This window comes from Gossypium hirsutum, chromosome A02 (assembly GCF_007990345.1).
Source record: "Gossypium hirsutum isolate 1008001.06 chromosome A02, Gossypium_hirsutum_v2.1, whole genome shotgun sequence".
Taxonomy (NCBI): domain Eukaryota; kingdom Viridiplantae; phylum Streptophyta; class Magnoliopsida; order Malvales; family Malvaceae; genus Gossypium; species Gossypium hirsutum.
The window spans coordinates 46,853,371-46,867,144 of NC_053425.1; the positions used below are offsets into that span (position 1 = coordinate 46,853,371).

The window sequence follows — 13,774 nt, forward strand, 5'->3', positions numbered from 1 at the left end:
AGCATCCGTATTTGCTTTGATTGAACGACGGTGACTCAAGAGTTAAACATTTTATCTCCCATGCGGCAAAGCGACAATAACACTAGATGATGTAGTGTTGCTAATAGGCTTTATTGTGGATGAGCGTTTAATAACAGAAAATTCTGACTTTAATCCTAATGAGGCCTTTTTCGACTTGTTTGGAATAGGTATCGGCCATGAGTTTGATTTTTATGGGCTTTGAATTAAGTTAAAATGGATGAAGAGTTGCTTTGAGCATCTTCTAGAGAATCCTACACTACATCTTCTAGCATTTGGAAAAAGTATCGACCATAAAGTCTAATTTCAATGGGTTTCAGATTAAGTTAAAATGGTTGAAGAGTTATTTCAAACATCTCCCAGAGAATCCAACACTCAAACATATATTCCACATCATGCTAAAGTGTACATTCTTCATTTGATCGGAGATGTGTTTATGCTAGAAAAGTTGACAACTTAGTTCATACCATCTACCTCCCATTGTTATTAAAATTTGAAACTATTGATACATATAGTTGGGGATTTTCCATTTATTCATGCTTATACAAGGCACTACATAAGGCGTGTAGAGTGGGAAACAAGGAAATAAATAATTGCCTTATGATTTTACAATCATTGGGTGGTATTGACTACTGTGGATTGTACATATCCCCTTCGAGAATCTCAGCTTCCCTCTTGTTAGAAGGTAAAAGTATAAGCATATTTTAAAAAATCCATTACATTCTAAATGCTTTATATTTATATTAACATTTGATATTTTAATAATGGTCTAAGCATCATGAACATACAACTTACTAGAAAAATGATATCGTAGCAATTTAAGCAACTATTGATACTGAATCAAACAATTCAGTAATTTTTTGTATTATAATGATATTTTTTTTACCGTAATTAAAATCACCTTATACTGGAATTTTAATGCATTTTTTATTCTTTTTGCAATTTTTTGTGGATGGCGTACCAAGTGGAAGAGGTTGCAGTTTTTTATTAGGAACTCTATACTTCGTCTTGAGCACCCGAACCATAAATCATTGGAGTTGGATACTACATTGAAACCAAGATTCATCAAGAAAGATCTATTTTGATCTTCCAAACGCCTAAAACCAATGCCTCCACAAGATCGTGGCTGACAAATAGACTCCCAACTAACAACCACCATCTTCTTTTCCCCTCTCGATGATCCCGAAATGAACTATTAGTATAATTACCTATGTTAAGAATTACCTCTTAACTCTTTTCCCCTCTTAACAAGCTCTTTTTGAGGAAGGCTGTAACAACCCATTTTCAGTGGTGTTGGAAACAATAGTTTCAGGACCACGATTTTGACAAGCGAGTTATTATTTTATTATTTATTTAATGATTACCTAGTTAGCATAGGTCTTATTGAATTTTTTTAAAGAAATTTTAAGGTTTAAATAGTTAAATAAGTAAAAAGGACTAAATCGTAAAAGAAAAAGTTAGTAATAATAGTTAATTGGTCATGGAATTAAAATTTAAGGGCTTTATATGGTAATTATACCATGAGAATGCATGTTGGACGGTTATAGGCTTTGTTTTGCTTTTTGTTAAAAGAAATCTTAAGGCTAAATTAGTAATTAAAGAAATAAATGCCTAAACAAATAAACCAAAATTTCATCACCTTCTCTAGTTCTCTTTGTTCTAACTAAAACCACCATTAGAGAAGTAAAAAAGCTTTCAATCAAGCATTGTTGGCTTGCATGGTATTTTATCTTAGCATATTTTTAATGAATTTTGTGTTTTTGAGCTTCTATTAACTTAATTTAGTTAGCCTAGGGGTTAATTCATAAAATTGTTAAAATTATAGGGACTTACCATGAATGATGTGAATATGTTTTGAATTTGGTTGATAGAATATTAAGCTTGGTTGATGAATTATCTCATTTTGTTAAGTGATTTTTAGTGATTTTAAGGTTTAGGGATTAAGTTGTTGAAATAGTAAAATTCAATAAATATAGGGTGAATTGGTGAAAGTTATGGGTTGTTTGTGAACCTATTAAAAGTGGTTAATTTGCAAGTTTCGAGTTTGGGGACTAAATTACATAAAAGTTAAAATGTTAAGGGTAATTTTGTAAATTCATATTAAAATAGGTTATAGGCTTGAATTAGTTATTTTAAGCTATTTTAATTGTTTAATTGAATGAAATGATTGTTTAGATCAAGAAACGAACCAAACGAATCTAAACCGAGGAAAGACTAAAGTGTCAGATTAGTTGCCAGCTTTGTTTTTACATCTGTTTTTGTCGAGGTAAGTTCATATAAGTATTAAACTTATTAATTTATGTTTCGGTTGTATGTTAATTAATGTTATGCTATGTATAATTTAATTTGATAATTGCGATGCTAATTAAATTGGACGGTTTAATGGCCTCATTTGAACCTTGTGAATACATAAGATACAAATGACATGTCATTAGGGCTTATACGGTTTTGGGTGCTGGTCTCGGATGTCATACTGATGGTTGAGGTCCTGTATTTGTTGTGGATTCTCCACAGCTCGTGTGAGCAACATTGTGTAACTAATATCCTGACCCACAGCTCGTGTGAGCTGGCCCATTTCACAACTCGTGTGAGCATTATATATACAGTTATAGTTACATGTAAAGGCACATTTTGTGTGAGTATTTCCTTAGTAACCAATTTTATTCTATTTGGTTCAACGAGTAATTAAGGTTTAAAATGAAAAGGTGCGTATATGAAATGAGCTATGTTATTGAGCATAAGAAATGGAAAGTATGATATGTGTAATTAGATTTAAAAGGGAACAAATTGAATATGTGATGGATGATTTATATATTGAAATTCATTTCATGATATGTTCTATGTTTCATTGTTTGATATGTTCTTAAGTATATCTACTAACTATGTGAAGTGTTGTGGATAGGAAAGGAAAATATGCTTATGATCTAATGAACAATGTTTGAATGATTTAATCGTTTTAAGTTTGGTAAGTTTAAGTTTCCTTTATACGAGCTTACTAAGCACTAGTTGCTTATATCATTGATTTTCCTTGTTTTGTAGATCATTGAAAACTTGATCGGTTGGAATCGTGTCAGAGCATGATCACACTATCCAATCACCATATTGGTAGTTTTTGGTTATTTTGTGTAATGGTTATAAATGGCATGTAACAGGAGTTTCAATTATGCTATTTGGCCAATGTGATGTGGTTCAAATTTACATATGTATATGCTTTGTTTTTGGCTTATAAATGCATAGGTAAATATATGTCTTTTGGTTACTTTTGAATGCCTTGTAAATATATGTCTTATGACTTGTTGAATTGTAAATAAAGTAGTTCAATGGTGTGTTAGTGTGTGATGTATGCTTTAACTATGGAATGTGGCTTTGAATAAATTGAATTGATGTGTAAATTGTGTTGCTTTTTGATGGCATATTGGTTAAACATAGGATGGATGAATATTTGGCATGTTCTTAGTTCTTTGAATGTGTTTTTAACCATGTAAAATAAGCTAGGTATGGCGTGTCTTGGTGTTCAAGAAATGGTGCTTGATTTGGCTTGTTTTAGGGGCAATTTATGAAACATATGGCTTGGGACACGAGCTGTCACACAGCCATGTGTGGCACACGGCCACCCCACATAGTCGTGTGTCATTTAAATTTTAGCTTTAAGATGAACCACACAGTTATAGAGAGTTACACGATCTGGCAACACTATCGTGTGACTTTATTTCGAATACCCACATGGGTAGACACATGAGCTGGGACACGACTGTGTGTCTCAAACATCGAATACTCACACGACCTGTGCTATGTCATATAGCTGTGTGGCCATTGTTTCCAAATTTTTTAAATTTTTTCAAAATTTCCTGATTTGTTTCAAATTAGTCCCTGGATATTCCCAACCTATTTTTATGACCTCGTAAGCTCGAATTAAAGTCCATAACCATATTTATGCCATGAATAAATATTAGTTTGAATTTTATTCTTTAAACTGATTAATTGTTTCTAAAGGTCATTATTTGTTAGGATTTGATCAGTAATGCTCTGTAACCCTAATTCGGCGACAGAGACAAGTTAGGGGTGTTACAAAGGCAGTCACAGATTGAGGAATTGGTTACAGATGAACTATTAACAAGATTTTTTTGTGTAAGGCAGTCATAGATTGAGCAATTAGAAAGACAATCACGATTGTCATATCAAAAAAGCAGTCTTAATCTCCTCAGTTGTAACTACCTTACCCAAAAATAGAAGGTCCTCTTGAGACAGTTTAGGAAATGAATTAAGAGGTAAGTTGTAATTGTTCACCATATAGCCGTTGGAAAAAAATAATCGCCTCAATCTAAAGGGTATCATCATCATAAACCCAATCTCCTTGGTCATTCTTCAAAGTCAAAATCTTATTTTGTTTTCTTCTCTGAAGAATGTGCCTATGAGAGAACTTAGCATTCCGATCACCCATATGAAGCCAATCCTACCTAGCCTTTTTCTTCCATAAAAGTTCTTCATGATGGAGGACATTTTTTAAATCTTCCCTAACCTTCATTTCAGCACTGAACAACAATTCTGAATTCAATCTGTCCAACTCTTTCTGAATACCAATTAATTTTTATAATAGGATTTTTTTTACGAGTGCCAATATGCTTGTAAATGTTCCTATTCCAATGCTTCAGGTTGTTCGAAAGTTGTTGAATAGAATCCCTCATATTACAGTTGAAACTCCAAGAGTCCTGCACAAAATTAGAAAAACTCGCATGCTAAACCCAATCGATTAGAAAATTGAACGGCCTACCTTTATTCAAACTATAATCATGCCTAAGAGATAAGAAAAGAGGCCGATGATCCGATTTGAGCCTTGGGAGATGATTCATTGAGCAGTTTGGGAAATCTAAAAGCCACATATCATTGTAAACGGCTCTATCAAGTCTCTTAAAGATCTCACCTTTTTGCCAAGTGAAAACAGATCCTTAGAAACCAATATCATAAAGCTATGCAGTCTCTACAAAATTGTCGAAAGCAGAACACCTTTTCCCTTCTCTCCGCCCTCCCTTCTTCTCACTAATTGAAAGAATGACATTGAAATCCCTTATTGCCATCCATGGAACATATGAAGTTGGTATTATAGAATACAGACCTTCTCTTTTGCTTATTTGGGCTTCCATAAACAAAATAAACTAATATTGATCTTTGGAAGGAGTTATTGAAAATCCGAATTAGAACAAATTGAAAGTGACTGCAAACCACTTCAACTCTAATAGAATCCTTCCACCCAATTCAAATACTCTCGAAAAAACTAATAGCCTCAATCAGATAAGAAAATTGAAAATCCAGATTAGCAATAATCACATCAGTTTTACCACCACTGACTCTCGTGTCAAGCAATCCCACAATATTATAAACATCTTTAAAAAAATAATTTTAAGTTGGCATGTTTTAAATGATGATAAATGGATAATGTTTTTACTTGACACATCAACATTTTATGTAGTTCATAATTTAATTAAAAATTATTATTTATAGAAATAAATGTTCTAAACAAAAAATAATAATTATAAATTGATGTTAAAATTATACAAAATCCTTATGAAAGCTGTTGATAATTTTATGATATTACAATAAAAGTTACAAGGACTTAAATAATAAGGAACATTGAAAAAAAATAATTTATATTTTGAAATTGATAATATATCTTTTTAATTATAAAAATGTAATAAATACTTTTAAACATTAAATACATTTAAATATTCAAAAAATAAGTTATTTAAAATGCTAAAAAATATTTTTTCAATTTTAAAACATATTAATGTTTAATTTTGAATATTAAAAAAAGGTAATTAGATTATTTTAAAAATATTAAAAAAATTCAAATTCAAATATTTAAATTTGTTATATCCCATATTACCATCTTTCTTATTGATAGTTAATTTGATTTTTTTGTTTAAATTAATATTAAAATTAAAAAGTTAATTAAAAATATTTTTTCGAATAAAATTAATATATATTAAATATTATGCATTCTTAACTTATACAATTATTATTTATCTTTTAACTTTTCAATATATGTAAAATTTGAACTATTTCTTAGTAAATAAATATAATATAACAAAAATTAAATTAATACATTCCATTGAATGGATAAAAAAATCAATTCAAATATAATACTATCTTCAATAAGTGCCGAAGTCCAAATATAAAAAAAAAATTGAGAAATAAGAAAAAATTACAAAAAAATATTTTGATAAATAATAAAATAAAAAAAGTAATATTTGAGAAAAAACCTCCAATCGTGAGCCCAGCTTATCAAAAACTAAAATCTAATACGAACTGAACTGTCTGACACACCACAGATCCAAAGTGGTCCTTCTTTGACCTTTTAATTTTGCTCTTCTCCTGTACAAAGTTGGAACTAGTTTTAAAAGTAGAACCCTAATAATTATAATTTAAATAAAGAATTGGTTATTATTATTTTTAAAAATTTTAAATTTATTTTTATTATTAATAAAATTTACTTAATTTATAATTATAAACTTTGACTTAAATTATTTGAAAATAAATGAAATGTTAAATTATGTGATTTTCAAAGCCCTAAATATTTTATTAGCAGAAAATTATATAAATATTTTAATTTTATTAAATAAATTTAACTGGATAATAAATAAAAATTAAAAATAAATTGATTTATTTAGTACATATTACTTTAATTCATACAAAATTTGAGTAATATATATATTTTATTAATATTACAGTATAAATACTTGCCCAAGCTTAAAAAAAAAATAAAAATTAATAATAAAAAAGAAACAGCGTTCTTACCGGTCACCTACAGCCACCTAATAATTAGGCGCTATATATTTTCTCAAGATTCTTCTCCACATTTCACTCTCAGAGCCCTCCATATATATTGAGAGCTGTAAGAGAGAATATATAAAAGGGAAAGCTAGCTAAGGATCGTTTGATTTTGGACATTTTGATCAAATGGCTGGAAATAATTTTGTAATAGAGGTAGAGAAAGGTAAAGACGCCAGCGATGGACAGCCGTCGATCGGTCCTGTTTATCGCAGTTCTTTCGCTGCTAATGGATTCCCTGCTCCGATTCCTGGAATGGAGAGTTGCTGGGACATTTTCCGGTTCGTTTTTAGCTTTCTCTTTTTTACTTTAAGCTTCTTGCTTGGCTGCTAAGAAAATAAGGAAACTAGGAGAAGATTTGACTTCTTCTATTCTTTGCTTTGATTTCAGATGGCTTTCGAAATAGTTGCCATTTTTTTTGAATTTTTACTTCCCCTTTTTTAAGTTGAGTAGATTTTTCTTTTAATTTGTTGGCTGTGTTATTTTTTTATTTCGCGCCGAAGTGGCGATGAAATCGAGAAACGTATTTTTAAGGATCCTATGAGAAAATTATATGCAGATCGAAACGCCTAATATTTGAAACTATTGAATTTTAACGCTCACACAGAGCAAGAATCGAGTTACTGGTATTTCCATTCTTATAGCTGAAAGATCGATGGCTTTCATTCAACTCAATGTAAAACTGTGAAATAAATTGTTTAATAGTAGTAATTATTTTGGTTTTGATGCTTCTGTCATGTGGAGATTAAAATATTGCCTCCTTATAACTTAGCTGAATCGTAGATACGGGCTGATTGAACTTGCTAACTAACTGTATGACAACTCCTATTTACGAAAAAGTAATGTTTTATTTGAGGATGATGATTTCGATTTCATTTTCTCCTTGCAGTATGTCAGTTGAGAAATATCCTGACAACCGTATGCTTGGTCGCCGACAGATTGTGGATGGGAAAGTATGTTGCTGCTGCAGTTTCCTTTTTTCTTGTTACTTTTGCGTTCTGTTTGTAGTGCTGCCTTTGACTTTTAGTTCATGTATCTAAATTGACCTGCTTTGATTGCAGGCTGGAAAATACGTGTGGCAAACTTACAGAGAAGTTTATGACATTGTAATAAAAGTTGGGAATTCCATCCGAAGTTGTGATGTTGTGGAAGTAATGCTTTAACTTCTTTTTCTCTTTTTAATTGTAAAATTATTGTCAATTTTTTTTATAACAAATATACTATTTCTGGGGTCAATATCCACCCACAATTGATGCGTTTTTAAAAAAAATAATGTTAAGCTTTCTATTCTTGCTTACAGGGAGGAAAGTGTGGTATTTATGGTGCCAATTGCCCAGAATGGATAATAAGCATGGAGGTATGATCATTCTGGCATGTTTCATCTGATTTGCACAGTGGACATCTCAAGTTACTTAGATGTCGCTATAACTTGTTTCTTTGGATCATACTATTTGCTACCAGATTGCTTGTTGCCCGAAATGTTTACTAATGTTGCAAGGTTGATACAGGCCTGCAACGCTCATGGACTCTATTGTGTTCCTTTATATGACACTTTAGGTATTTCTTCTTGAGATCCAACAAAAGCATTCTTTCAGTTTTTGCCAAACAACTACCTTTCTCAAACAGCCATCTTATGTGTATTATGTACTCTTCATATAGTCTGTCATCATAATATCCTTAAAACTCTTTAAATTATGCTTGCATTCCAACACGCCTGCTACTCTTTTTGAATGCTTGATCCGTTGCTACATATTTGTAGGTGCTGGTGCTGTGGAGTTTATCATATGCCATGCAGAAATATCTATTGCTTTTGTAGAGGAAAAGAAGATTAATGAGGTATGCCTGTTTACATCTATATTTGAAACCCTAGTAGTGATATGGCAACTACTGGGAAAGATATTTCTAGATACTTGCAAAAATAAGATATCTATCTACAAAATAGATTCGATGTTTTATTTTTATTATCAGCATTTGCTTCTATGCTTTCTGCTCACTTTTGCATAGTTGATATTGATACAAGAATCTGTAATTTCACAAAATTTCTGTTCTTTTTTCTTTTGGGTTTCTCATGTAAGGTTTTTCTTTTCCCTTTTAGCTGTTCAAAACATTTCCGGCCTCAACAGAACACTTGAAAAGTGAGCCATCTGATTATTTAGGGGAAGTCTTGTTATAGTACGTTACAAATTATTTATGTCCATGTATTTTTGCTATGCAGCAATTGTTAGCTTTGGGAAGGTAACACCTGAGCAGAAGGCAGATGCTGAGAAGCATGGTTTGAAGATATATCCTTGGGAGGAATTTTTGCAACTGGTAAGCTCTTTGCTCTGTTATTTTCCACTTCAATTTATCAGAAAAAAAAATTATTCTGCTGACCTAATTGTGTCTATTTAGCAGACTGCCATCCTGCTAGTTACGAGTTCAGATGAAGCCATATGGCTTTAGAAAACATGCTTCTGGCAGTGCTTAATATGAACTAGGGTTCATTACATTTTCATGCATGCGCCTATATCTTTTTTCCTTAGCTAACCATTACTGGATTGATGGATTTTAACTTGTAGATGACTTATGATTCAGATTTGAGCTCTTATGTCTGTTTCTTGCAGGGAGAAAATAAGAATTATGATCTTCCGGTGAAGAAGAAAACTGATATCTGCACGATAATGTATACTAGTGGAACAACTGGTGATCCAAAGGGAGTATTGATTTCAAATGATAGTATTGTTACTCTTATAGCAGGGGTGAAACGCCTGCTGGGGAGTGTAAATGAACAGGTGACCGTTTCATTTTATTTTTGACCATTTCATCTGTCACTTAGTTTGATCTGTCTTTTCTTTTCTTCCCTCGACCAAATTTTGACATGATTGTTCCCTTCCTTGTTTTCCCTTTCTCATTTGTTTGTTTCTTGTGAAATTTACAGTTGACTATGAAGGATGTATATATTTCTTATCTTCCTCTTGCTCATATCTTTGACCGGGTGATTGAGGAATTATTTATTTCGCATGGTGCTTCAATAGGATTTTGGCGTGGGGTAAGCATGATTAGTTAGTACTCTGACAACAAATACGGGTTCATTTAAATCAGCAAGTGCTTATTTGTTTCATCTTCAGGATGTGAAACTATTGGTCGAAGATATTGGAGAGCTAAAGCCAAGTATCTTCTGTGCTGTTCCTCGTGTCTTAGATAGAATTTATTCAGGTAAACTTTCTTATATTCGTGGATTAGGCAATGTCATTTTTGGGTTGTTTGTGGAGGTTATACTAAGCAACCTGGAACATGTACTAGCTGGAAAACTTGTCTTAATTTACTTATTTTTAGTATTTATAAATGAAACAAAACTAGATTGATTCACTTTTCTGTTAAATACAATGAATATATACTCAGCTTTTTTCAGAAGATGCATGTTCTCAGCTGTGAGATTGTCATAACCTTTGTACATTATCAGGTTTACTACAGAAGATTTCTGCGGGCGGCTTATTGAAAAAGAAGATGTTTGATTTAGCATACACATAGTAAGTTACTTTCATATTTTCAGTTTCTTATGTGAAGCTGTTCATTTTATCTGCTGGCCGCCCAAAAATATTGATTGGAAATAGAGTTAAATTGCTCTATTAGTTTTGCCACTGCAGACCCACTGGAATAAAGGAAAATAAAAGATATTTGGGCATTCTCTAACAAGAAACAGGGTCAAAGGCATATTTTTCCTTGTAGCCAAATATAGAATTTGTTAGAGTTGTGTGACCCAAATTCTTGTTAAAAAAAAGTGGCAAGATAGGGGGATCTATGGGGGTATCTGAGGCCCCCACGGTACGGGACAGATGGCACAAGTGGAATTCGTATAGAAGTACACTTTTCTATTTGATATTGATTTGAATAAGGTGTTTCAACCATACTGCATTGCTTCTATTAGATTTTGATTAGAGTAAGATTTTTAAACCTATAAATAGACGTAGTCGTCTCTCTCTGCCCATGGTTTTGTGTGTTCTATTTTTACTCTCTCTCTTTACGATTCATTGTTGTTATCGAGGTTCATTTTTCACAGAATTGTCTCAATCCCTTTGGGTTTATGAGCTTTTGCATTGGTAGAGATTCATTTGCAGTCTGTGATTGCATTTTTTGTGAATATGTTTAACAGAGTTACTGAATCAGGATTATGGTTTCTTGGCTTTGATTTTTCTAATATCTGACATCTATGATAACCCTACAGCAAATACTACAACATGAAGAAGGGCCGCAAACATGGAGAAGCATCTCCAATTTGTGACAAAATTGTATTTAGTAAGGTGATGAAAGTCTTCATTGATACATTATAAGCACGAGGCTCCTTGAATATTGGTCAAAAGCCCATTAAATCGCATTTACCTGCAACATAATCCTCTTGACTACTCAAATCTCATGTTGTTGTAATTTTTCTCAGGTAAAGCAAGGATTGGGAGGGAATGTGCGGCTTATTCTATCTGGTGCAGCACCTCTTTCAACTCATGTGGAAGAGTTCTTGCGAGTTGTGGCATGTTGTCATGTTCTGCAAGGATATGGTATAGTTGAAGTCAGCCTTTGTGCTTGTGATAAGTTCTTTTTTTCCCTTTACCAGCTGTGCACACTGGCTGCAACATGAACATTTATTATTATGTTGATCCAAATGTAGGTCTGACGGAGAGTTGTGCGGGGAGTTTTGTCTCTTTACCTAATGAATTGTCAATGCTTGGTACTGTGGGGCCTCCAGTACCAAACATAGATGTACGCCTGGAATCTGTTCCCGAAATGAATTATGATGCCCTTGCTAGCACACCACGGGGGGAAATTTGTATCAAAGGAAATACATTATTCTCAGGATACTACAAACGTGAAGACCTCACCCGTGAAGTATTGATTGATGGATGGTTCCACACAGGTCTTCCAACTTTTGTTTCTTTTAAGGTTCTATGCATTATTAGTTTTTATCTATAAGTTGAAGACCTTGAATCTTTGTGCATTAGGGGATATTGGAGAGTGGCAACCTAATGGAAGCATGAAGATTATTGATCGAAAGAAGAACATTTTTAAGCTTTCACAAGGTGAATATGTTGCTGTTGAGAACCTGGAGAACATTTACGGTCTCGTGTCAGCTATTGATTCGGTACATCTCTTATGCTCTCTTTGATACATTAACATACACTGCTTCTCGATATGTAGCCATGCACTGAATGTTGGTCAAACGTAAAATTGATTTTGAAATGATTGGCAAATTAAACATTTTCTTTCTTATGTTACCTTATGATTGCATTCCTTTTTTAGCACTAGGTTTCAACCCATTGCCATTGATGGTTGCTTGATTGAACAAAAATAAACATAATAATCGAAATATGCATGTCATGTTACAGTGTTTTTATCGTATCAGTTGTGTAAACATGTGTCAAAATCCTTTAACAGAAATATGACAAATGTACTAAATATGTTAAATCATGCTTAAGCGCATCATATGGTATCTAAATTTGTCATACATATATGTCATGGAAGTGATGTAAAATAAACTATAGTTTATGTCAGATTTGTAATTTACTTGCTGGAGATTGGCATTCTTTTAAACTTTTCAGTTTCATGTCTTTATCAATTTCAGATATGGATTTACGGAAACAGCTTTGAGTCGTTCCTTGTTGCGGTTGTTAACCCCAATAAGGAAGCACTTGAAAGCTGGGGTGCCGACAATAACGTAAGTGGTGACTTCGAGTCCCTCTGTCAAAACCCCAAGGCCAAAGAGTTCATACTTGGGGAGCTCGCAAAGACTGGCAAAGAGAAAAAGGTTAGTTATTCATGCTTTTTGCCCCCTTTTTTATTTTTCAAAATCCATGAAATATGGGTTTATCAATTCATACTGAAATATTATAATCTTTACACAGCTGAAAGGTTTTGAATTCATAAAAGCTGTCCATCTTGACCCAATGCCATTCGACATGGAACGCGACCTTCTCACTCCAACATATAAGAAGAAGAGGCCTCAGTTGCTTAAATATTATCAGGTTAGCTTACGTTTTTCTTGGTTTTTCATTTTGGTTTCATAACGAGTACATGCGGGATCACTGAGTAAAACCCTTTGGATGCATGCAGAGTGTAATCGATGAGATGTACAAGAGTGCAAACAAACCAAATGCTTGATAAAATGCTTCCAAAGGCGTCGGTGATATGTTAGATGATATGGAGTTAAAACTTGTGTATTCTTTGGTAGTTTGGACTGTACATGTAGTTCCTTCATCATCAGAATTTGTTTACCAAAAACCAAATTCCCTTTGACACAACTTTGGGAATAATATTACTTGGTAAGTTGTTTAATGACCCAAATGTTAAAAGTTCCAAAATTACTTATGATCCGGTTTTCAAGACAACTATTTATGGAGTTATTGATTATGATTTTTTTTTAAAAAAGAGAAGAAAAATAAATGTGTATTTTATTTATTAATTGGATATTTACTATGTTTTTTTAAAATTTTTATTTACAGATATAAGAAATATAAATTAAATAAATTTCTACTCCTCTTAAGTAAAACCAATTTCTTTTTATCGTGATAGAGATTTACTTTATAAAAGAAATATTTTTTCCACTTTAAAAATATATTTAATTTTGGGGATGAAATAAATTTTTTCTTATCCAAAAGTACTCCAAATAAAAATGCAAGATGACAATGGTATCAAATCCGCCCTTTAATCACTTAAAAAAACAGTTTTTGCAACCCCCCCAACCCCCCCACAAAAAAAAAAAAAGAAAAAAAAAAGGACAGTTTTGCTCAAGTTCTAATCCCTCAATGAACAAGATATTTAATTAGTCTCAATGCTTTCTTTAAAAAAAAAAGGGACGATTTGCATCTAATTGTATCAGTAATTATATTATAGATTTTCATTGCTGATTTGAGGGTTTTATTATGCATCTTTTAGGGTGAACAAAATTCGATTTAATTTAAAA

General features: G+C 32.3%; 1 protein-coding gene across 1 annotated transcript; it reads left to right on the forward strand.

Moving 5' to 3' along the window:
- Positions 1-6,841: 6,841 nt before the first annotated feature.
- On the forward strand, positions 6,842-13,179 carry LOC107952077 (long chain acyl-CoA synthetase 4). The gene is made up of 19 exons (XM_016887322.2): positions 6,842-7,124; positions 7,733-7,796; positions 7,905-7,994; positions 8,144-8,200; positions 8,352-8,400; positions 8,603-8,679; positions 8,939-8,978; positions 9,059-9,153; positions 9,447-9,614; positions 9,761-9,871; positions 9,951-10,038; positions 10,286-10,352; positions 11,048-11,123; positions 11,258-11,375; positions 11,486-11,731; positions 11,817-11,956; positions 12,437-12,619; positions 12,717-12,836; positions 12,925-13,179. Exons 1-19 carry the CDS (start codon positions 6,973-6,975, stop codon positions 12,970-12,972), a joined length of 1,989 nt encoding a protein of 662 aa, XP_016742811.2. The 5' UTR covers positions 6,842-6,972; the 3' UTR covers positions 12,973-13,179.
- The last annotated feature ends 595 nt before the right edge of the window (positions 13,180-13,774 follow it).

Coding starts and splice junctions, on each gene's coding strand:
- LOC107952077 (XM_016887322.2), top strand. CDS start 6,973: ATGGCTGGAAATAATTTTGTAATAGAGGTAGAGAAAGGTAAAGACGCC. Junction 8,680..8,938: donor AGGAAAAGAAGATTAATGAG/GTATGCCTGTTT, acceptor TTTCCCTTTTAG/CTGTTCAAAACATTTCCGGC. Junction 9,872..9,950: donor CAATAGGATTTTGGCGTGGG/GTAAGCATGATT, acceptor TTTCATCTTCAG/GATGTGAAACTATTGGTCGA.